The sequence below is a fragment of the Cottoperca gobio genome, chromosome 15 (genome assembly GCF_900634415.1).
Source record: "Cottoperca gobio chromosome 15, fCotGob3.1, whole genome shotgun sequence".
In the NCBI taxonomy this organism is placed as follows: Eukaryota; Metazoa; Chordata; class Actinopteri; order Perciformes; family Bovichtidae; genus Cottoperca; species Cottoperca gobio.
The window spans coordinates 9,949,307-9,974,113 of record NC_041369.1 but is presented as its reverse complement, the minus strand read 5'-3'; the positions used below and the strand labels follow the sequence as shown (position 1 = coordinate 9,974,113).

The 24,807-nt window shown below is 43.6% G+C and overlaps 1 protein-coding gene across 1 annotated transcript in view; it reads right to left on the bottom strand.

Annotated features, from left to right (window-relative positions):
- Nucleotides 1–24,807, bottom strand: part of tacc2 (transforming, acidic coiled-coil containing protein 2) — a 48,843-nt gene that overhangs the window by 7,785 nt on the left and 16,251 nt on the right. The window contains exons 7-17 of the mRNA XM_029449822.1: nucleotides 23,182–24,264; nucleotides 18,908–19,198; nucleotides 7,786–7,892; nucleotides 5,901–7,302; nucleotides 3,152–3,209; nucleotides 2,836–3,043; nucleotides 2,360–2,409; nucleotides 2,149–2,258; nucleotides 1,685–1,838; nucleotides 1,149–1,295; nucleotides 690–782 (exon numbers count right to left, since the gene is read on the bottom strand). Of these exons, the coding sequence (XP_029305682.1) occupies nucleotides 690–782; nucleotides 1,149–1,295; nucleotides 1,685–1,838; nucleotides 2,149–2,258; nucleotides 2,360–2,409; nucleotides 2,836–3,043; nucleotides 3,152–3,209; nucleotides 5,901–7,302; nucleotides 7,786–7,892; nucleotides 18,908–19,198; nucleotides 23,182–24,264 (3,703 nt within the window). The remainder of the gene's footprint in view (nucleotides 1–689; nucleotides 783–1,148; nucleotides 1,296–1,684; nucleotides 1,839–2,148; nucleotides 2,259–2,359; nucleotides 2,410–2,835; nucleotides 3,044–3,151; nucleotides 3,210–5,900; nucleotides 7,303–7,785; nucleotides 7,893–18,907; nucleotides 19,199–23,181; nucleotides 24,265–24,807) is intronic.

Sequence of the window (24,807 nt, the reverse complement as noted above, 5' to 3'; positions counted from 1 at the left end):
AACCAGCAAGATTCCCAAGTTCTGCCCTAAACTCCAGCTAAACTGAATGCTGACACCTACCTGATGTACCTGTTTGTTAGTGCTGTTAGTCTGGGAAAAGGACAAAATCACAAAACAAGAATGTGACTGGGATTTGGGGTGATGATAGCAAAGCATCAACAAACACATCTGGGAGAGTTATATCCATATAACTCCTCAGCTGCTGATATTAAGTCTAGTGCAAGATATTCCCAGTCACATTCATGCTCATGTAAGTCTCCCATGAACAGGCAACATGCATGTTGCCCAACAGGAGACAACCTGGAAGAGCTCGCTGCTAGTCGGGGTGGGAGTTGGACGCGTTTAGCCATGTTAGATATTTCTTATGTGGGGGTGGAAGGGGATTGAAGAGGACTGCGGATGTAGTGGTGCAGCCACCATGTTGATAAGGCCATGAGTTCACAGTCACACTCAGAATGGTGTGTTTAGGGGGAGAGAATAGGCTGAGACACACTCATGCACGCACACTACAGCCACGCACACATGCATTTCACACACGTCACTCATTCAAGATGCTTCTTTCGTCTTACACACCCACTGACACACACACACACTGACACACACACACACACACACACACACACACACACACACACACACACACACACACACACACATGCATACAGCAGGTGCAGCACTCAGCGCAGTACCTGGGGGCTTACAGTGGAGAGGGAGGGGCACTGAGAGATGTTTTTGGCTATCTGCAGAGCCTCTATCCTCAGGGCAGCAAGCACCAGCTCCTCCTGGGCCATACACATGGGGGGTGGGGAGGGGTATCGATGGTTTTCGGGGGTAAGGGAAAGGGGGGTTGCGGACCCGGGATGAGAGAGCAAAAGGAAAACATATAGAAACTTGAGTTGAGCGCACAAACTTGCTGCGGTCTACATTTCACACACTATCAATCTGTTTCACACAGTAAGCTAAAAACTGCAACTGAGGTAAGAGGAGGTAAAACATGGATAAATGAAAAGGCAGGATGGAGTGAGGTGACACAATGGGAATAACATAAAAACACACACAATCACATATCAAGGTCACAGAAGGGCCACCAGAGGCTAGACCAATAATAAGGTTTATCAAGAGGGGTCATGTGTGGTCTGTCAACACACCTGGAGTTTTTGGGCGAATGCGGTGGGGTTGGTCTCAGCCAGGTCAGGCTCCAGGTACTGCAGAAGGTCGTCACACTCAGACAGCCTGTCTAACAGGGGCATGGCCAGGACTGAAGCAGGGGCCTCCGTGGGGCCCTGGCTAGGGGGCTACAGGGGCACCGGGAGGAGTAGGCAGAGGGCGGGGAGGAGGGCAGGGGTCAGCATGGCAAAGCAAAGCGCTGAGTGTTTGAGTGGCAGCATTGGGAGCATTGGGAGATGAGTCACTGAGTTCAAGCAGGGGAGCTAGTGTGGCGGACTGGCTATGTGTTATTATCAGTGACAAGGCTTTAATGAGAATCTGACTGATGTTGGAGGGCCAAGTCACTACAACAAAGCATGTTGCACTCTCCCCCTTTGGACTTAACAATGACATGATGTAAATGTTCCAAAATTAAAAACTCTCCTTACATGATGGTGACAAGACACAGAAATGACAACATACTGTATGTGATAAGGGTTCAGTGAGTTTTGAATATTTACAAAAGTGTTGGGCTCACCTGCTCATCCCTCTCTGTGCTCTGTGTTCGGCTGACAGAATTGCTCTCTCTCTTTCTGCCCTTTTCTCCAGCAGAGCCCTCGGGACCAGGCCGGGAGCTCAGCACCGGTGTCTTCATACCCGCTGTTATCTGGGCCTCCATCTCCTCAAAACTGCTGCTCAGAGTGAGTGGAAGAGTGGAGAGAGGGAGGGACATGTCATGTACTGTACTGTATATGATGGATGGTAGTGTTAATGAAAAACGTGGCTGGAGCAGCTGAACTGCATGCATTATATAATCCAAATCGTTCCAGTTTACGGTTAGCAAACTAGTAGTACAATGTACTGTTAAAGCACTGAAAATTGCACTGTAAGACATCCTACAGTATACAGTGAAGATACACTGTATGAAATACTGCAAAGTAACTTCACTTCATATCAGAAATAAATCATGCAGTAGAGTAGTAGTAGTAGAGTGTGTTGTACCCTGTGCAGGGGGAGCTGGGCTCAGATCCATGTGCACGTGTATTCTTGGTTAAGTTGTCAGATATGGAGTCCAACTTCAGGTACAACGATGGCTTCTTCACAGACAGTGGCTACAAGACACACGAGCGTATAAAGTCTGAATTTAAATAACATATAATATATACAAACATACCAGTATAAATAAATTCTTTAAATAATGCGGAATACTCACAGGCGAAGCGGAGCCAAGCTTTTCCATGTACTCAATTTCATAGTCTTGCACTGAAACAGAAAGGCAAAACAAAGTTTTAGAGGCAGAAGAAGAAATGCAGAGACATTTCGAGCCAGTGTTGAGCTCTCGACTGATGGGGCAGGGCTATCTGTTGGTTATTTCTTCTTTGACCCAGATTGGTTGAGCCACACAGCCTCTGGGGTGGCTCTTCTGGAGGACAGAGGGCAGTAGAGAACTGGTCCAGCAGGCTTATTATTTAACTGCCTTAACAAAAATCAATAATGTTGCTGGATTATGGAAGGGTAAAGTGGCTGGTGGCTGTACTGTACATGAGGGTTTATCCAAACATAAGCTTTGAATTTCCTTTGAGCACCGCCTGTCTATGTGTATGCTTTGATCTCTGTCAGCATTTATTTGGACACAGGTGGCGGGAGGTACAAAGAGAGATCTGAGAGAGTCAGACAGCGAAGCCTCACCTGGAGTCTGATCAGCAAGACAGTTCTCATTAACAAAGGAAGAAAGGTCGCTCGGCTGAGGGAAGTCTTGCTGGTCAGAGTTCAAATCTGCATCCATGTCGTGGAGGGCTGCCCACTTGTGACCAGTGGAGGAGGCCAGCTTCTCCTCGTCTGTGGCGTGGTCGTCCTGTTGGTGGAGGCAGGGAGTTTCATCTGCGGACATAGGATCCTGCAACACAGAGGAGGTGGCAGTGACAGAGTCAGAGTAAAGAAGGAGAAATACAGGCAGACCACAGTGAGAGAGTGTACAGAGAGATATAGTGAACTAGGTACGCACCTGGGATGGGTCAGACAATGGGGATTTCTTTGGCGACCTCTTCACTCTGAAAGTATTACTGAGAAAAAGTGAAACAATCATACATTAAGATCCAGAGTCCCTCGGCACCTTCAGTACAAAACTCTTCATTAGATCCAACAGAGACTGTCTAACAGCAAGTACTGTGTATTTGCTACATTTCTCAAATGTTTATGTTTACAGAAACAAATGCTAAAAGTTCAAACTGTTTCTGCTTTTGCATAAAATGACAACATAATTTGCATAGAGCTGCATTACCATATGTGTAACAGTACACTTACTGTAGTCTATGTGTGGCTGAAATGAACAGGAGAGCGAAATGTTTGTGAAGAGGGTTGAATCTGTTGTTAGTAACTGCACAGCAGTAGTGGAAAATGAATGTTATGAATAGCTTATTTTCACACAAATTGACAAAAAACATAGATCCTAGACAGGCATGTATTTGGTAATAATGTAGTAGGTTAGTTATGACATTGAAGCAAACCTAATCTATTACTTTAGATTAACTGTTAAGGCAGGGGTGGGGAACCTCCGGCCTCCGGGCCGTATACGGCCCGTGAGACCATTTGATCTGGCCCTCGAGGTAATTCGTAAAACGCACGCAAAAAACATCCACTAGCAAAAAAAACTAGACGGCAATATTTTAAACGGCTGACTGATTGTTTTTCCTGGCCAAGGTCAGGGTCCCTGAACACAACACGAGCAGAACGTGTCATCACGTGGTCACGTCATGTCAAAAAACTTTTAATTTTAAACGAGACTGTCATTGACATCAGCGAACGCAGCATGGCGAGTGTAAAACAGAGAAAGCTGGATGCGGAATGTCGCACTTTCCAAGAAAAATGGACGAATGATTATTTCTTTGTGGAAGGCCAGTGTGTCTAGTTTGTGTGGACGTACTTGCGGTGATGAAAAATAATCTCGAGCGTCAATACTGCACGAAACATGTCGAACTGCAGGAGCTGAACGGACGAGTGCGTTTGGATAAAGTTAACGCTCTTCGGCGGAGTTTGGCCCAACAAGCAGCTCTCTGCAGAGCGTAACATACAAACATGGAGAGATAGAGAGGTAGATCACCACACCAAGAACAGACTATTCCACCACTGCTGTGCAATTATCACTGCCATGTGCAATATTCACTTTATTTTCTATCAACCACTTGGTACTTATATATATATTTTTTCTATTTAATTATTGTTTACTGCCTTTTTACGTCATATGTTCTTTTGCTGTGACAAGATACATTTCCCCGTTGTGGGACTAATAAAGGATTGTTGATTTCTGATAAAACAGAAAGATACATGGATAAAAAAGTTGCTTTTTTGCATTTAGCATAAAAGAAAAGTGAAATGAATGGGCTGTGTCTTCAAAAAATGTTGCCGAGGTTATGAGTTCAATAATTAGTATGGCCCTCGAAGGATGTTCCTTGATAGGAAAAAGGTTCCCCACCCCTGTGTTAGAGGAAGGTTTTTACTGTTTTGTTACCTCAGTTTTCAATTTATAGATACCATGAAACATGGATTCTCAGAGGGTTTGTATAGGAGTGGGTGTCCTTGGATATCAATTTATAGCAATTTACAACAACTATCAGGATACATCATCCTATTTCATTCTATACATTTTATGTACAAAAAAATGTATGTCCAGTGTTTCATAATAATAATTCTTGAACTAAACTCAATAGGAATTCATATAAATGGGACAATAACAATAACCCCCCCAAAACTACATACAAAGTATAAGTTTCACTTTTTCAACAATAGCCAACAATGAACACAAGAGGGAGCGCTAGCACCTCCTTTGTTAAATACTTGCAGAAGGGACACAGTGGCATGTCAGTAAACACACATCTATAACGAAGAGAGATATTTTGTCAGCTTTAGAAGAAAAAGGTTGTGTTAACAGTTTACCATAAAACTGAATTTCTTCCAATATTTACAATTGTTTTGGAGAAAGTTCCGATCGAAAACTATTAGACTCTATTCTAAATGTTTTTAAAAGTAACGGCTGAAGGCAGCAACACAACAAACTCAATAACACATCTCCATCCACATCCTCTTAAGTGTGTCATTCAACAGCTCCTCATTGAGCACTGTTGCACTGACCTCTATTGGAAGAAGGTTTCAAGCCTTTTACGCTGCTGACCACACCCAACCGTGATGTAACGTGATGTAACTTTTGTGCACTGTATTGCACTAAATGGCTGCATACATAAAATGTGAAGCCTGTGTGTATCCGTGCATGTGTGTGTGTTACAAAGTTTGACTATACTAATTGTACTATGATGTTTTTCAATTGGCACTGAAAACAGGTGTCCCTCAGTTAAAATGAGTAGGATTAAATTTGTTTAAATGGAATTGTTTGATAGTGGGCACAAGAGATTGGGATAATGTTTCTGTTAATAGGAGGGGCAACGGGGCAACATGCTGCTTTAAAATGAGCCACATGGAATTAAGGGTCAAAAAGGTATGGATGGTTGCATTGTCCCTGTACTTACAACAGACAACATAGAGAAGACACACCCCTGGACTTCCTATGATATATGAGAATACACAGACACAGCTGACAGAAAGACAGACAGAGGCATAATAGACAAAAGGACTACGTACAAACACAGACTAACCTCACCAACAGAGAAGCAGACATTCCTACATATAAATACAATGATCTGTAAGTGAGTGTGGACTCTCCCATAAATGTACGGCCCTTTTGTAATAAACTGTGAACTTACGATTTGATAGGAGTTTTCTTCTTCTTGGCAGGTTTGTTCTGATTTTGGTCCTCCAGTTCCCCAATGTTGTCATTGTCAATTTCATTGTCATAGTCATTGGATGACAGTTCAAAGGAGGCGGAGGCCTTAGGAGGGGAGTTGGCCATTTTATTGGAGGATTTAAAAGGGTCTACAGATTCCTCAAATGTATTTGAAAAAGACGGCCTGGATAGTTTTGGGGAGTTGTTGATGCCTTTCTTAGAAGTAAATGGATTAAAGTTGGGATCTTCCCACTTTTCAGAATCAAACTTGTACGAAACTGCTGGAACAGGGATTTCCTCCTCGTTGCCATTATGGGTTGTTGGAGGATCATTGTCCAGCTGCTCCGTCTGCGCCGGAGGGGCCTTCTTCAGCCCAAACTTTGGTTTTCTCAGGGGCATCTTACCACCGGGCTTCTTGCCCAGTTTCTTGGGTGGGGGAGAGGCCTGGTGTGATGCCTCACTGCCCTCCTCAGAGTAGTCAAACTCCAGCCTTACTGACTGACGATTGGGGATTATGGGTTGCTCTTCAGGGTTGGTGATTGACTCTTCAAGAGGAGCTGGGGGCCATGGCTCCACAGCAGACACAGATGGACTCTCTAGAGGGGTGGCAATGGGGGCACACAAGGGACCTTTACGACCCAGAACGGGGGAATTGGCAATTTTACTTCCTCCAGTGTTGAATGGGTCGATGTTCTGAAAATTATCTGGATCCCATTTGTAGGATGTACTAGGGGGGATGGGGGATTCGTCTCTGCCTGTTGGACTACCAGGGAGAGGGGTCTCCTCCTGGAACAAGGGTAAGGCAGGGATGGCAAGGCTCTCCTGCTGGTTGGTATGATTTGTCTCCTCCGGCAGAGGAGGAGGGGTCTCCACACGGCTGCTCTTCCTGGTCCTGCGGAGGGTTCCTCCAGGGCTTGGGGTTGCAGATCCCTCTGCTTCCTCCTGAGGCTGGAGAGGGCTGGCAGTTCGTGACTTTGTCCGCTTCTTGATCTCCGGGGTGCTGCTGGATGAGGGTGACCTTGGACTCTCTGGGTTGGAGTTCTGTCTGAGAAGAGGCTTCTTCTTTAAAGACCCAGAACGGACCTTCTTGGGCCTGTGAAGCGTCCCTGGGGCACTCTCGGTGCCTACGCTGAAGGATTCAGAATGTTGACGGAAGCCTTCTGCTGTTGATCCATCTAACAGGCCAGCACTGTCTAGTTCTCCTCCCTGGAGGCTGAGAGAACGGGTAAGAGTGTGACTTGTTGAGTCTCCAGGAGGCTCGATGTTGTATTGGCCACTGGCTGCAATGGGCTTGTTCTCATCAAAAACAATGGACGGGGAACGGCATGGTGCATCAGCTGAAGACAATTCAAAGGCGGGATCACTGACAGAGGTGTCTGCTACTGCAAAAGACGGAGAGACGTAACGTAAAGAGCTTTTAGCTAATAAGGCATAAAATCCAAATTAAATTAAATAGGGATCATCATATGTTTTAACTGGTTTGTAGGTAAGATGCAGGTGTGAACAAGGAAGCCTGCATGGAGATAAAAGCTGCAGCTGACTTCTGACACATTCAATTATAGAGATGAATGTGCTCTAAATAATGCAATAAGAGCCTCTCAATTGGACAGAATGCCATGAAAAATAACTACAAGAGAGAGAGAGACTGAACCGATTGATCAGCTTTTCCTAGATATACCGAAAAGGCCCAGTTTTATGCGTTGGAGATGCTTGTCTCAGCAAACAAAGCCAGATGGTGAATACTGCTTTATTCCACTAGATGGTGCACCAAAGCTGTGTTACACCTGCTTTTTTATGAAGGTGTAACAGAGCATCATACTGTATAAGAACTCCGCATACACCATGGCATGATTTTCTTACTCTACCTTTGTCATCAGAGGTTAGTTGCTGGGTTGGGGAATCTATAGGAGAAACAGCCTTCACTGGAGTTGTGGCTTCAGGGGTCTCAAACGCGCCATCAGAGTCTGAACTCCTATAATAAAAGATGAGCATACATCAGACTGATATCACGTGAACTGTAATGACTCTTGTGACTGTATCAGAGTCATTGAAGTCATGCGAGGGTGACCTTAACTTCCTTTAGACACAGGACATCAAAAAAAGGTTATATTTCCCAAGAAAGCAGGTACGATATTATTCTTTAGTGCAATATATGTTGTAAATATGTTATCATACGGATTCTCTAAGGGCAGCATTTTGATATATGTATCAGGCAGTAAGAGCAGGAGGTGTGCTAGAGAGAGAGAAAAAGCCCCGGGCTAGTATGTGTTTCTGTTTTCATTTCTTGTAGACTTTAATGGCTACAAATGAAAACGCTGAATCTGCAGTGAGGTGACAGATAATGACACAACTGAGACACAGAATAACCCCACCTTAACACACACATGCAACACCCACAACAACACCTCGAGATCTAAAGGTATCACAGATATGAAATAGAAAGGGATGGAGTGAGGGGAACACAGACCTGAAAACAGAGCAATGACCAATTTGTGCATGAGAATAGGCTGTAAATAAAAATCACAACGTTATACCATAGTGATTGCTTTTCTTCATCATTAGACACACACACATAGCGAAGCTCTCCATACAACCTAACTACCAAGGTCCATGCTCCACTGATTAATGCATTATCTGATGGCATGTGGCATTAGCCTCTCTCACCTCTGTCTGACGGACTCCACGGCAGCACTGACCATGTTGTCATGCCGTGAGCCCCAGGAGAGACTCCGAAGGAGCCCCAGAGCCGGATCCGAGTCTGGGCTGTCCCCTTCTCCTGCCCCTCCCAGCAGTGTGTCCCAGCCCCAGCGAGCCCACTGCAGTGGAGACAGAGCCTGCCACGTACTCACTGCCATGGCTGCCGGCGGGCTACACCTCTACGCACCACGATGCTACTGCCTGACACACAGGTAGACACCCACCGCCTCTTCTTTAGATGATAACTAAAAGACCATCAGATCCAACCTTCCCTCAGCCTTCTCTCTTTTTCTCTAATATCTCTTTGTTTCTAATCTACAATCTCAGTCCTTTCATGCTGCTCCTCTTTGTTATCTGTAGCCATATGAGTCCGTCTCCACTCCTCCCCAGTAGCAAATGATGCCTCCTAATCTAAAAGAGACTGGCTGCAGAAGCCCACTGCCTGCATACAGTATATTCTCTCTCTCTCTCTCTCTCTCTCTCTCTCTCTCGTTTCCTCCCTCCCTCTAACTCTCTTGCTCTCGAACCACGTTGCTGTATCCAACCAAAAAAAAACAGCCTATTGCCCACCGACCATACATAAACAGCACTGCATCTAATATGCATTGTCTGCCCTTCTATATCTACCGTAGTGTCCTCTTTTCTACCGAAATCACTTAAGAAAGTGTACAATTTTTGCACGGGTCATTTTCATAGACACTGAAACTGAATTAAAAAAAACTGAAAAAAAACTGCTGATGACTGAAAACATATTATTGTGTGCAGGTGCAGGGGATGGCTTCTCCAACACATCATTGGAGAGTATAATTAAATTAGTCTTTTACAATGAAAAATATAAAACGGTAATGAAAAATGCAATGGCTAGTGGAAACTGTGGAAGGCATTATTGTGGACCCCTATACCCCTTTAACACACACACACACACACACACAAATGCAAAAGCAAAAGCATAGACAGGAGAAGAGGCGAGGACCCCCACAGTTAAATGACACCTCCATGTCTGCACACTATATTGATCTGGCTAATCTCAAGGGATTCACCTCAAGGCATTGCTGAAGCCATCCTGGAGAGGTCATTTGTCACACACACGCACGCAAACATGGATCAAATAAAAGCCTGTAGTATGAAAGACATGGGGGGTCTCAAATACCATCACCATCAATACAGCTGATGCAAAAAAAAGGAGCTGAGACATTCATGTTTATAGAGGAGGCTGGTAATACATGTATTTTGCTGTCATGGTCAATATGTTAACTATCCCTGGGGTCACATCACAGCAGAGGTGACGGCTCCTCTAAGCCAACAATATAAAGTGCAGTGCTTCAAAATTCATCAGGCTACACAAGAGCCAACAGGGTATCAAATAATATATGGTACCAGTTTATTACATTTTTATATATTAAATCTGATATTTCCTCAGATCGAAAGCCTTAAAAACACAAGCATTACTTTGGAGGGTGGTGTGATGCAAAAATGAGACAGCATGTAACAAAGAAGGGGGCTAGAGCTGTACTCTCTGCGAGGGTCCAGTGTATCCCAGCAGGATCAGACCGGTCTGCCTGGAGATCCATCTGGATCTTTCACTGCGAACCGGGATCATAGTGTCAGATGGTCTGACAGGCAGTGACACAGACAGCTCCAAGGACAGGACCCACTTACAGACCAAATAAGCATACACCAAACTAATTCATCTATAAGACCTATAAAAGATGTATGTGTTGCATTAAAATCAAAATTAATAACATATATGAAAGCTGCTTCTTTGAGGATGATTGGAAATAAAACTGAAAACAGTGGGATGAGGTAATTGGGCTCATTTCATTGCTCCGTTTATGTCCTTGCAGAGGAAAATGTCCACGTGACTGCAAACACTGTGTTGCTATGGTAACAGAAGGCTGCTCCCGCCGCCATATGTTCCACGTTGGAAGAAAACACGTTGGAGGCTCACAGTCAAAACACACACACACACACACACACACACACACACACACACACACACACTCTCTCTCTCTCTGAGGATTGCCTAACCAACAAGGTTCAGTGATGTGTTATGTGATATTGAAAAAAATAAACGCACATTGCAGATTTATGAGGCAAGTGCATATAAGAAAAACTGCATATTTATTTGATTTATTCTGCTCTTCTGTTCCTCGGAGAATAGTTTATATTGATTATCTTTATTCAAATTAAACAAATGGTATCTAATAGACATGAAATCATACACTGAAAGGAGTGCTGTAATTAAATAAATTAATAAGGTGAATAAAAATCAATCTTGGAATGTCTTCTTTGTTATTGCAGTCGTATTTTCAACAGCTCTTATGTGATGTGGTTGCAGACAAAAAATAGAAAGAGGAAAAGCATCGCTGCGTGTGGGTGAGCAGTCAGGGTATGGGGGCGAATAGAAACAAAGAAAGCAGCAGTTAATAGCAGCCTCTCACAGGCCAGGATGAGTGCCTGGAGACAGGAACTCTGCAGCGTGAGGCTGGGAGATGCTGCATTTCAGACAGCCAGACGTGTCTCAAATCTAACTTGGCCTGTCTAAACAGCTTTCACAGTGCTGGAGGGAGAGCCATCGCCGTCCCCCAGGGAAGAGGGGGAAACTGGGCAACACAGACACATAAAATCCAACACCACCTGTCTGCTCTATATATACACATTCTTCCAAAATATATTAAGATGTGGGAATTGCAAATGAAGCACTTATCTGCTCTTTACAAAAAATGCTAAATTTGATTACAGAATCTAAGAGTGACAAAAGGGGCAAATGTGATTGGATGAAAGCTGATGGAGGCTAGCTGCTGCTCTCCAAGCAGCTGTGTGATTAGCCTCTCGGCTGTCGAACACCTGGAACCCCTCTGTGTCTGGACTCGACTATCATCTATCTCTTTCCATTCCACTCCTCGTTTACCTTTAATTTCCTCACTTTCCCTCAACTCCCGCTCCGTCTACAATCATGAACCCTTTGTTATGTTCTCCTCATCTTGGCTACCCCTTCCCTCTCAGCTGTTTTGGAGCTTTCGATATCAGGTTGATTTTTTATCTGCCGTTAGCATTTTGAGCTTTAAAGAATCTACACCTGTCTGTCAGACAAAAAGGGAAAGAACAGCAGCTTAGTCAGTGGTAGGATTTCATCAGCATAAAAATGGGCTATGACGCAGTTCAAGAACTATAAATCTGTTACATGCTTTGTGTTACAAAATGTCAGAGACAAAATAAATATTTTTGAATAAACTGTCAGAAAATGAACACTGTTAAAAATAAAACGTTTCATCATAATAAATACATGTAAAACTTTTTTCTGCTATTGCGGTAATCGGATATTAGGACTGCTAATTTTACGGTTAAGGTTAATTTTATCGTCTAAATACACATTTCTACCATAGAAAGAATCGTTGTTTTTCCATATAATTAATTAATTAATAATACTTGAACATTGTGAACATGGGAATTTTAACATTTACAGCAAGTGCTTTGATTGTGCGGTAATAGTCTGTTTAGTTCTGTATTGTGCAAAAAAAGGTAAAGTAAAATCATATAATAATAAAATATAGAGTTATGGTATGTGTCCCTCATTACACTGTATACAGTCTATGGTCTCTCCTACGAGGTAGACATGAAGAGACCAACAGAGGGAGCTCCTGTGCTTTTATCCCATTGATGAATGAGTGTCTGCATAGAAACTATTACATCATAGGGAAATATCACAACAGCCTATTTTCATTTTACAAGAGCCTCTCCAGTTTCTACACAGATGTGATGTGGTAAGCCATCGGGGGAAAAAGAGCAGAAAGTGGCTCTTTGTCTTCTGCAAATGATTCTTCAACTTCAGGAAATTAAATTTTACGGAGCATCACTCTGCACCTTCTGCAGGTCATATAAACAGAGCACATGTCTCTCATCCCTTCGAAGTCAAGTCTCAAAACAAAGAAGCCACTGAGGAAAACTAAGATGTCAGACTAAGATTATCTGTACATGTAATACCTCATTGAGCCAAATCTGAAACTTAGATTTTGCAAGCAGATGGCACATTAAACAACAACAGGCCAGGTCTGGAAGTCAGCGCACCGGCAAGGAGGGGGTTAAAATATCCATTTTGAAGATGAGATCAGATGCTAGGTTCATTCAGTAACCCCCCTCCCCCCCCTCCCAATCCACGCAGACACAAACAACCTGGTCACTCATTTTAGATTTCATTTTAGATTAATGATAAATGAAAAGAAATACAAATTCCATTTAGCAGAAACATAATTTGGTCCGTTGCTTAACACTACAGTGCTCTGATGTGTGAATGCTTCATACACTAAGTGCTTCTGACAGCTCAGGGAGTTAACCCAGTGAAAGCCTCGTTATTAATGGTTGGGATAGAGGACACGGTGCTCCTGTTCTGCACACCTGTAGGAAAACAGCTACGAATTCAACTGCCCTGCAATAAGAGCAAATACTTTGCTGCTTATATTCTTTGAAAAGTATTCAGTCCTCTGAGGTCTGAATTTAGCAGAGCTTGGAGAAGAAAAATGACTTATGTATTATGCTATAAATCATTAATTTCTACATTGCGGACAGCACACACACACACACACACACTCAAGCAGTCACTCCATTTCCATTATCCCTCCCCTCTGTTTCTCCCCAGATTCTTCTTCCCCTGTGCAGTAGTGTGTCTGAGATATAAATAAAACAGCGAAGTGGAGCGCTCTTGCTCCGTCTCCGTCTCTCTCTCTCACTCTTTCTCTCATCCACGGATATTCCTGAGTTATCTTATTCCAGCCCTCACACAGCATATTCTATTTCAACGTCATCACCGGCTCCTCCTCCCAGTCGCGTCCTCCTTCACACAGAACAAAAACATCACCCCACCAGCCTCCCGATGGCACCTACTGTACTCATCACCTGCGTCTGGTTCCCACAGGCTCTCATGAAGCACTATTATGTTTATATACAGACATACACTATAGTCGAGGCACACTGATGCACATGTGCCTGTGCACGTGCTCCCATTCTCTCATCATTATTTACATCACAAAAGCAAACAAACACAACGATGATGGCGTGCTCAGTTGGTCGCATTGGATTTGACAGTCTGAGAAGGTTTTATGGCATGGAAAGAGAGTGAGGGAGAGCAAAAATGCATCAACACAAGAGGGGAAGATGTTTTTCAGGCTTCATCCTACAACAGTAAACAACACAAACATGGCGAGCATACCTGCACTATTACTCACAGGTGACTGTATTCTGCATAAGAAGTCACCCTGCACGCACAATAAACATGTATACTGCATGGAGGGCCAATTTAAGAACATGAATTAATAAATATAACAGCAAAGCAGAATCAGTTGGAGCTGCTCTCCAGACCTTCAGCTTTTAAATAAAGTAAGTAATTATCTTGATTTTAATCACACTTCTGCACATTTCCAGACAGAACACTGAGCAGGTGAAGTCACACTCACATGTGTTCTTGAGAGAGACATGGGGTCTCTCCTTGCTCCATGGACTCGTTGGCTCCCATCCTCAGCTAGCTCTGCACCCCCTGCCGGCTCCTGCTCTCCAGCCACCCTCCACATCCACCTGCCTTCCCCCCCCCCCCCCCCCCCCCCCTCCAAAACTCCCTCTCCTCTCGGTCTGATCGTTGCAAAGGAGGCAGGCAGCCTGCTTCCGAGGTGGTGAGCACCGGCTGAGCGTAACTGTGCTGCAGTGCAGAGGATGACACAGTCCTGCTCGCATCAGGAGCAAAGCGGTGGATGATTGAGGGCTCCTCACTTTATGCACAGCATCCCTGAGCCTTTCGGCTACTTACACCGAATATTCCTGTTTCTCATCTGGTGGTAAAATGATGCCACACCAAGAGGAATACAATCCACAAGAGCAAAATGTCAAGAAGAGAATAACCCAAGACAAATAGAATGAAATAACTATCCCGCTTTCTCGCCGTCTTGCATGTCTGACGTGCCTCCTCTCTGTTTTGCTGCTGATATCGCTGAGCTGTGTTGCTGCTCTCGCTGCCTCCTCCCCCCTCTCTCCTCCACTCTCTCCCCTGACTCTAGCCTCCTGTGCCTTTAAAAAGACAAGCAGCTTTTTCTCATCCGCTACCGCGACCATGCGGGGAAGCAAACAATAGCAGACCCCCTAAAAACCCCACTGTTGAACAGGCGTTTTCTCTTTTACGCTGCCGGCCCCCTTCTTCCTCTCTCCCATGGCAACAGTACCTCTGGACTCTGCCAGGATCCCCCCTCTCTCACCCAGTGACTTGCACAGAGAAAATGTCATTTTTGTGCCTCCTTTTCACACAATGGAAGCTTCCAGCACTCAGCGTGGCCAACCAGAGTGATGCCTGAGGTAAACAATAGACTGAGAAACTAGTATATGTGTGTACTATTCAAGTCTGACCCTATTATATTCTCTTTCATTCAAGCAACTCTGTACCAGCCCACATTCACAAAACAGACACTATGAGACCAAGAAAAGACAGAAAAATCCATCTCAATATGTTAAAGATATACATTTTTCTAGTTTTATGATAGAAGCTTAATCCAAATGTGTCATTCTTGGCTAAAGAGGCAAGGACATATGCTACATCTCTAAATGAATGCGCTCTCTGTGTTTAAATCCCTGGACAGCAGAATGGGTTGGTGATCTAATTTACTGGCACTCTCAACAAACCTTTAATTGCATCAAAGACTGGAAGAGCAATACTGATATGCTGTCTAGTCGTGTTTTGCAATTTCTCCTTTCTTTTAGACATCTGTGTGTGTGACAGGAGCAGAGAATGTGTCCCGTGGGATGGAAATAAGAGCGGGGACAGTTACTGCAAATTTCCCATTGAATGTCAAGGAGCGATGGGAAAGAGAGGCGTTAGAAATATGAGACAAATAAATCTATTGTACACTCATGGGAAAGTGAAGAAATGAGGGCTCCCTACAATAGCAACTCCAGCCTGAAGCACTTGTAGTCGCACAAACTTGCTGTACGCAGGTTTCAGGTGTCTCTTGCCTGTGTGGACTAAAAAGACAGAATCTCCAGTTCCACTGCACAACGTAGAACACTAAACCCAGTGTTCATGTCCAACCTAACACCACATTTGAAAAGGGGAATGTTTTCATGTAAACATGAAGTCCATTAACTTGTGTTCACAATGAATATCGATGCGATTCTAGTCTCGGATGGGCCCGTTGGTCGATGTTCCACAGCCCGAGGGGAGAAGTAAAAATGCTGCCCACTCATACAGACCCCTGCTAAAGCAAAAATATTGATTGCTACTGCCATCCCTACCCCCATACCAGTTTGAAGATGTATCTGGGGCAGCAAAGCATATATGTGTGAAGTACAAGTTCCTATTCTATTGAATGTCTGACATTAACATCCTCTGTGTGTTGCTACTTTAAGAGCCTGGCCTTGAACTGCTGTTACAACTGCTGGCTGAAGAAAAAGAAGGAATAAAAAATTTAACAAACTCAGGCAATGGAAAAATATAGCTGTGGCAGATTTTTCTAAAACATTCATAACGGCGCTCCAGAGTAATCAGGGTCACTACAATCCACATATGTGTAGCCTGCAAGTTTGAATATAATAGTGTATGCTTCTGAGCAGTAATGGTGCAGAGCAATTTGTGGTTTCATAGGCGTGGGTTGAATCTAAGTGGGAAGATTGACAAAAACTTCTTTAGTTAAAGCATGTAAGTAGAACAAAATGTAAGCATGCCTTAAGAAAGGGGTCTTTTAAAGAATCTTTAGAAGTGTTGAAGTGAAAGTTGGTTTGTGATTGTCAAGCCACTTCAAGTATGGACCCTAATCACAGGTACCGTCTCAAAGATCACCAAAGGCTCAAATTAAACAAGAAAAACAATCAATACAACCAAACAATATACCCCTTAGTTTGGCACCGCTAAACTCAAAGACCCAATTATGTTCAAACTACCCTAAGTAAGAAATAAAAGCAACTAGAGAACATCTTGCGATGGGATCACACCAGCCTTCCCCGTTTCCCCCTTACTTCCGATGCACTTGCTCGGACCTCACCCATCTACGAACTCAGCCTTTATGTTGATCCCAATTACACGCCTGCAAAGTTTTGTGAAGAATCCAGAAAAACAAAAGGCACTTTTTTAGCTGTCAGGGGCCGTCTTCACGACAGAAAGCATGAGTACAAAATGTGTGGGAGTCACTGACAGATTCATTATTTTTTAAATAATTATTAACTCCAAAAAGGAAGCCTCACTTGTTTTTATCTCACAGAAGGATTTACCTATTACTCATGCAACTCTCAAGAAATTATTCCTGGAAAAATCACATCAAGTGTGTTTGTTTTTGGATGACTAACATTTAGATTGGTGAAGTGGGCCAATTTTCAATTAGAAGAGGCAGACTCAAGGCCTTGTGCTGGTAAGCATTTTCCAAGCTGAAGTGCCCTTGAGGAAGTTAATATAATAACATGTAATGTCTAGCAGCTCCACGGACGTTTCTTGATACATCATCACTTTATTACCGGTAAAAGATGTGTTTTAAATATTAAAATAAATCGTTTTCTAGATTAAAAGTCAACTTTTTACAAGCACGCATGTCGGCATAGCTGCGCATCTGTATGTAAGCAGGCCAACCGGACAATCTGTGAAATACAGTCTCATACTCATTCCATGTGTTGGTACTACCCAACAGTCCTCTCACATATCATAAATAACATAACAACAAATATGCTAGCCTTGCCTTCTCAAAATGATGGTCTTCTCTGAGAAACGGAGGCATTTTGAAAGCCAAATAGTATAAAGTCAAAAGTAAATATGTATAACTCTTCACAGACAATAATACAGAGTCGTTTCCAACACTGCTGGTGTGTTTCCCCTTGTTGCTATCATATACCTGCAGCATTCAGACAGCAGAGTGCAGTCACAGGCTGGCAGTACAACATAAACACTGGACTCTGTGAATGGAGAACCCCCTCTGCTGGTTGTAAATGACACAGTGCACTGTCATTCCCTCTTATAAAAGTAAGTCTACGAAATAAATCCCAGAATGGTTGCAGAGGAATGTTAAATATAGTCAGTGGGGAAGCTGTGCTTGATAGCAAAATAATGAGGAATATTTTAATGTAATCAGCAACAGTGTTATGAATGGAAATCACATGTGTGCCATCACTATGGTGACACACAAGCAGCTTGAATAGCAAGAAATCCACTATAATATGGAAGGTGATTATTAAATGGTTTATTGTGAAAAAGAGTGGTGTGTAAGTGCTCTACTTTATCCTGTAATGTTTAAACATTTCACCCTGATGCTTTTGCTATATCCCCCTTAACAAGCCACAATTATACAGTATACATTTGAGTTTCCATGACCACTAAGTTAATACATTGGTAAATCCTGTTTCCTACGAGTTCATGAAGCAGACGTGCCTTGCAATCTTAATGTCTAATTTTCTGAGGTGGTAAGACTGGTTGCTGAAGTAGCAGACTGTGGATTTCACTAAGAAAATGCTAATGGCGCTGTAGGGGGTGTAGGCTATCTGTATATGGTAGACACGGTCAGAATCATATTTCACAATTCTTTATAGGAATAGTTAAACATTTAAGGACATATGCTTATGTGCCTTATTGCTGAGAGTTAGATGAGAAGATTGATACCACTCTCGTGTCTGTACGGTAAATATGAAATATGAGCCAATAGATCAGCTTAGCTTAGCTTAGCACAAAGACTGTAAACAGGGGGAAACAGCTATGCTGGTTCAATGTTACGTTTTACAGGGAATTATGTGCTGTACGCTTTCTTGACCAGGAACAACCAGCGGAGACTCCAAGAAGTAACTGGAACCAGCCATGAAATAGTCCAACATATAGAGGGTTGGGTTGGCAAATTTAGTTAGCTTTAGAGAAAGCCAGGCTAGCTGTGTCCCTCTGTTTACAGTCTTTAGGCTTACCTAAAAAAAAAAAGCATACTTCCCAAAAAAGCATATTTCCCAAAATGTCAAGCTATTCCTTGAAGTAAAAAAAAGAAACAGCATGGAAGATTCCCAATAATTTCTCTCTTCGTTCAGGAGCACTGAGAAACAACATCAAAAAGGTAATTCAGTGTGCCAGATGTCCATTTAATGCTGTAATTTGACCTGAATTGGACTTGTAAGGATAAGGACGAGCAGGCTAAAGGGACTAGTATCAGCACGGGACAGATCTACTGCGACGTCTTACAAACGAAGCAGAGCAGGGGCTCGAAAGAAAGCACACATGCATTTTACATCACATTTTTGAACACAGCAAATGATAAGTGCAATCAGGTAACGATCAGGGAGAGTTCATGTTCATACCTTATAGGAGGGTGGCAGGGGGCAGAAGCAGGGCAGTGATCCTCACATTGGGAAGAAGGAGGTACAGTAGGGGAGGCAGGGGCTGGGGGAGGAGGGGGAGGAAAGGAGGGAGATGCAGGTGGGGTTGCTTCAGGTGTGTGTCTCTCCGGGGGTGTGGGAGGAGGAGTGGGGAACTCTGCGGTGTCTTGGAGGTGAGGAGGGAGGGCAGGCAGGAAGAGGTATTCAGAGGCAGGAGGTGTGGGAGAGGCAGGGGCACGGTCACCTCTCTCTGCCTGCTCAACGATGGAGGACCTGCAGGGGAGGGAACACAAAACATCAACATACAGACCGAAACAAGAAGGCCAAGTACGGCAATTCGGAGAGCCCCCTGAGGTAACACTGCACTTTCCTCTACACAAATGAACCATGGCGGAAACGTACCTCAAAGTAGAGAAAGATGGAGCAATCTGCTACGTGACCCCTCTTAAACTGAGTAGTGACTTAAAATGTTCAATACAACCATCCTAAGAACACTTTGTCATTTCAATTACATGTAACTCCTCTCATTAGTCCCCTTACGTGATAGTCCATGTATTCCTTGCTTGCTCTACTTGCCCTCTGCAGGGAAGTGGCCTGCTTGGGGAAGTCTGGCTCTGTCATCATTGGCCACCTGGTGGAGTGGATTTGGCCCCGATCCAGGCCAGTCTTATCAGGAGTGGTAGGCTCTCTAATCTGACAGGCAATGCGATGGACGCCCATGCAGCTGTTCCCCACTTGGGACATGCCTGATGTATAGCTCTAAAAATACCCCAGTAGCCTCTTCTGCAGAAAAGAGCTTCACAACACCTCCATCAACTAAAGCATATTTACAGTACTGAAGCATCAAGTCAACTGTCCGCTGCTGAGCAGCACTTTCCAAACGTCCCTTCCAGCTCATTTCAGAATGAAACTGAGCTTTGTTATTCTCCATCTCTCTCTCCAGTAAAGTCAGAACTTAATAACATTTAATGGGGGTGTGTGCTTTTCGTAAGGGCGTAGCAAGTAAAAATGTACATCTAACACAAGTTTCACACAAGGTTTTCCATCATTCCATTATAAAAGTACAGAACTTTCTAATTGATACAGGGTGGTTGCGTGAAGAGGAAACGTCCGACATATCCATATATGAATTTTTATTTGGTCCCATTCCTCTCGTTACAAATCCTCAGTCAGCGACTTACACCAGCAGGCCAAAGCTATACATATCTCAGCATATGTGGCCAACTTGGCACATGCAGCCTGGAAATAGAAACAACCAAGTCACAACACAGTCTGAGCAAAGTGTCATAAGACTCACTGCTGCCTCCAAAGATGGACACAAACTGCTATGGAGCAGATAGAAAAATAAACCAAGCGTAAAGAGAAGAGACAATTGGCAGAAAATAAGATTATCCTGGACACAGGTGTAGAGTATTTAGTGGTTCAGTGGCTTTTATGTGGAGCTAATGGCAGCTGACCCACTCAGGTTAACAGCTGGAGCTTTCCAACTTCTTTTTCTTCCAGTTATTATGTACTCTTTTTCAGCGTCCAGGGTGTTACTCAAGGGCAACTCTTGAGCAGTTCTTAAGAAGGCAAATCCAGATTTAAGAAGGCCGGTCCAGCGATACATAGTGGTCATTTTCTATCAAAGTCCAGATAACAAACCTGATTCTCCAACCTTCACTTTCATGACACACACATTTAGTGTAATCTACGGGAAACAGCTGGACACGAAAGACAGCGAGTCCAGGCAGGGTGTTTAATGATAAACAGAGTTGTAAATAAAACCAGCTGAAAGTACTGAGAAAAGGGTTTTTTTAACGCTGTAATGACGAGAGGACCATTTTTGTCCTGCAGCCAGCAGCTAGCTCATACTGTCCTAACACACACGCACTTACACACACACACACACACACACACACACACACACACACACACACACACACACACACACACACACACACACACACTGTATACTGTATATTGCAAATAATCCACCAATTGTTTTCTGATTGAATTGTTACTGAAAGACTATTGTTGGTTAAATTAATGACATATTATCTACTTTACTTATGCCAGCAAAGGCACATGAGCCTACAATCACCATGGCAACTAGTCTATTTACAGTACAATGTGGACTATAGCACATCCTACTTCCTTTTTACATGAAAAAACATGGATGAGAAATATCCTACATACCAACCTGAGTAGCCACAGTCATTCCCATAGTGTTTCATGAGGAAATATGGCTTTACAAAAGATTTTATCATATTTTATTAAAACTGGTTGTGTAAAAAAAAATACTATGGCACATTAATGTCATACAGCAATTCAGTCAGTGGCCCTTTACGTTTCCTGCGATGCCAGCAAGATTTTTGGAAAGCTCACACACTAGTTAAACATGAGTTTTCCTACTTCTGAGGTATCTCGACAACCGCAGGGAAAGGAGACATGTTCTAACCTGTAACATTTCTTTTGGATACGCGGTTCATTTTGCAACTTTGTTCTTTCTTTTACGCCTTCTGTCCCTTCGTCTTTCTATGTTTCCCTCCCCTCCTACCATCTGGTGAGGTCAGCAGAGACAGAGCGTCATTAGCACTAGTTACCTACAGACCATCTGTTGCATCCACCTGGAGGGACTTAAACACAAATGCCGAAGAAAATAGGGCACCTACTTCTTGTCAACTCACCCAGAGTTCAGCCATGGAGGAATCCACCACACGACTTCAGCGCTGACTACAAGTAGGTGATGGAAATTACTTCTGCTGAGCGCCTGCTGAACTCCAAAACACCAGAGCTAATAAGTGTACGTCCCAGTCCTTCTCTTCTCTGTGTGACTCTGACTGACTCTGTCACACACACTCACGCCACAGCACATGCTCAAGTGTTTCTCTTAACCCTTGCTTTTGTTCCACTCTGTCTGGTCTGTGCAAATGACTTCAGTGGAGCTGAGTGCCTGCCCAAATTCCTCCCACTACAGGCTTCAGTTCACAAAGCCGCACAGACTGAGCAGGACTGACAGCTAGGACAGCCTCTAGGGGCGGGGAAAAAAACATATGCTACACACACATCATTGACCATGCAGTCACATTTCTGTCTCTGGCACACGAACGCAAGTGTAACTTTATCTATTGATGAAACATATAGTGAAAATAGCGCCGTCACTCCTCCCTTCTACTCTGAACAAGCCTTTATGTCTCCAACAGCAGTGATGGGACAAGTGTTGTGACTGACTGCAGCAAGTGCTACTCTGGCATGTGGGATAGCTCCTGGGCATGCAGCAAACAGCAGGAGAGAGTGACAACTAAGAAAGACAATTGAGAAAGCTGAGAAAAGCTGAAGCTGAAGGGAAAATAAATCAGCATTTATTTAACTTAACTAGAATATCCCAAAAGACATTCCTCACAAAGTAAATAAAGTGGAAAAAAACTACTTTCACAACACATCCTTAGATGTATGAGGTTTTTCAGTAAAATAATGAAATACATGGAAACATGTTGTAGCCGGAGCTGTTAAAATGCTGTAAAAATACTGAATGCCCACATGGAGGTCGAACTGAGCGACACAATGATTTAATATGTGTATTTAACAACGTAAAGGGTTCACTGACATTTCACCAAGCGGTACATATCTGTGAAACCTCATCTCATTTGTCCAATCAGACACTGTTTAACCGCTGCAGACAGCAACAACCAACCAGACGCCCTCAAGGTGTCTGAAAGCCAAACAAAGCCATCAAAGGGACTCTCCAAACGTGTGGAAATCCATTTTAAATGTGTGACAGGCAGAGCTGCAGAGCTGTAGAGCTGTAAAGCACATGTCCCCCTAAGATTCACCCTTTTCACAAATAAGTTAGCTGCAATAAAATGTCTCGGCTACATCACTGTAATGGAAATGTTTTGATAAGTTTTAGGAAAACTATCAGGTTTAAAGGCCACATACAAATCATTCTGATGTCTGGTTTCCTGTTGGAAACCCAGTCAACCACAAATTACAGGTCTCACTGTAAACCTGTTGTTCTTAATGGTAAAAGGCTATAATCCTTAGATTTTAGTCAATATAGGGATTACAAGGACATGTTTTGTTTAATCCAGACTCTGCATGAGCTCTGAAAGAGTAAAGTCCCTTGGCAGCAGCCTTAGGGAAACATTACTCCACAAACTCTGGAGACTCTACAGTGGAAGTTGTTCTTGTTTGCTGTCAAAAGGAAGATTTTCAAGAACACAACCATAGTAACTGATTATGTATTAATCTTATGATTTTACAAAGGCACTCACCAACTGTCCTGTAGCTCCTCAGTAGGATCCTGGACTGTTTCTGTCGCTGTGGTTTTCTCAGCTGGTGCTTTCAATGGCTCCTCAGGTGGGATCTCTGCAGGTGTTTCCACTAGCTCCTCTGCTGGCAGCTCAGTGATCAGCGTCTTCTCTAGTTCTGGAGACTCTGTTGTCGTCTTCGCTGGTTCTGGGAGATCTTCTGTGCTTTTTGTTGGTTCTAGAAGCTCAGCTGGATTGTTCTCTATTTCTGAATAAGTTACTCGCTCCCTCTTTGGTTCTGGGAGCTGTTCTGGAGGATCTTCTTTTTTCTCGGTTGGTTCTGAGAGTTCTACTTTATTCACTTCTTCTGGGCGCTCTACTTTTTTCACTTCTTCTGGGCGCTCTACTTTCTTCACTTCTTCTGAGAGCTCTACTTTGTTCACTTCTTCTGGGAGCTCTACTTTGTTCACTTCTTCTGGGAGCTCTACTTTGTTCACTTCTTCTGGGAGCTCTACCTTCTTCACTTCTTCTGGGAGCTCTACCTTCTTCACTTCTTCTGGGAGCTCTACTTTCTTCACTTCTTCTGGGAGCTCTACCTCCTTCACTTCATCTGGGAGCTCTACCTTCTTCACTTCTTCTGGGAGCTCTACCTTCTTCACTTCTTCTGGGAGCTCTACTTTCTTCACTTCTTCTGGGAGCTCTACCTTCTTCACTTCTTCTAGGAGCTCTACCTTCTTCACTTCTTCTGGGAGCTCTACCTTCTTCACTTCTTCTGGGAGCTCTACTTTCTTCACTTCTTCTGGGAGCTCTACTTTCTTCACTTCTTCTGGGAGCTCTACTTTCTTCACTTCTTCTGGGAGCTCTACCTCCTTCACTTCATCTGGGATCCCTACTTTTGTGCTCTGTGTTGGTTCTAGGAGCTCTACAGTCTTCTTCAAAGGTTCAGGAAGATCCACTGGCTTCTTTACAAGACTCAGAAGGGGGAACTCTGTTGTCTTCTCTGCTGCTGGCGCCGGTGGAGGGATCTCCTCCTGTCTCAGAGGAGCAACTATCTCCTCAGTCGGAGTAAGAAACTCTAGTTGAGGAGACTCCAGAGATGGGAAGGGTCTGGAAAAAACAACGCAAGAGAAGAGGGGGTTGGGAGATTTGTTGTTTAGTTTACAGCACATGCACAAGGAATGACTGACAAATGACAAATGTGTGTGTTTGTGTGGCTATAGGGACGTGTGTGTGTGTGTGTGTGTGTGTGTGTGAGAGAGAGAGAGAGAGAGAGACAGAGAGTGTGTGTGTGTGTGTGTGTGTGTGTGTGTGTGTGTGTGTGTGTGTGTGTGTGTGTGTGTGTGTGTGTGTGTGTGTGTGTGTGTGTGTGTGTGTGTGTGTTGAGGCATTGTGTTTAGCAGTGTGAGAAAAAAAGGCTCATTATTGCCCTGGAGAGCAGGGCCGATGTCCCAGCTGATGTCATCCTTTGAATATAAAGGGCTACATTTCTTCCATTAGACTTCAACAGGCACAGTCATCTGACCCAAGCTCGAGTCAAAACAAAGTGCAGCTCTGTGTTTACCTCCTCATTCATATTCATTGTCACGCTGCTCTCTGTAATATCACTCTAAACAAGTCCTAGAAATTGTGTTACTGGAATGCTAAGTAAAA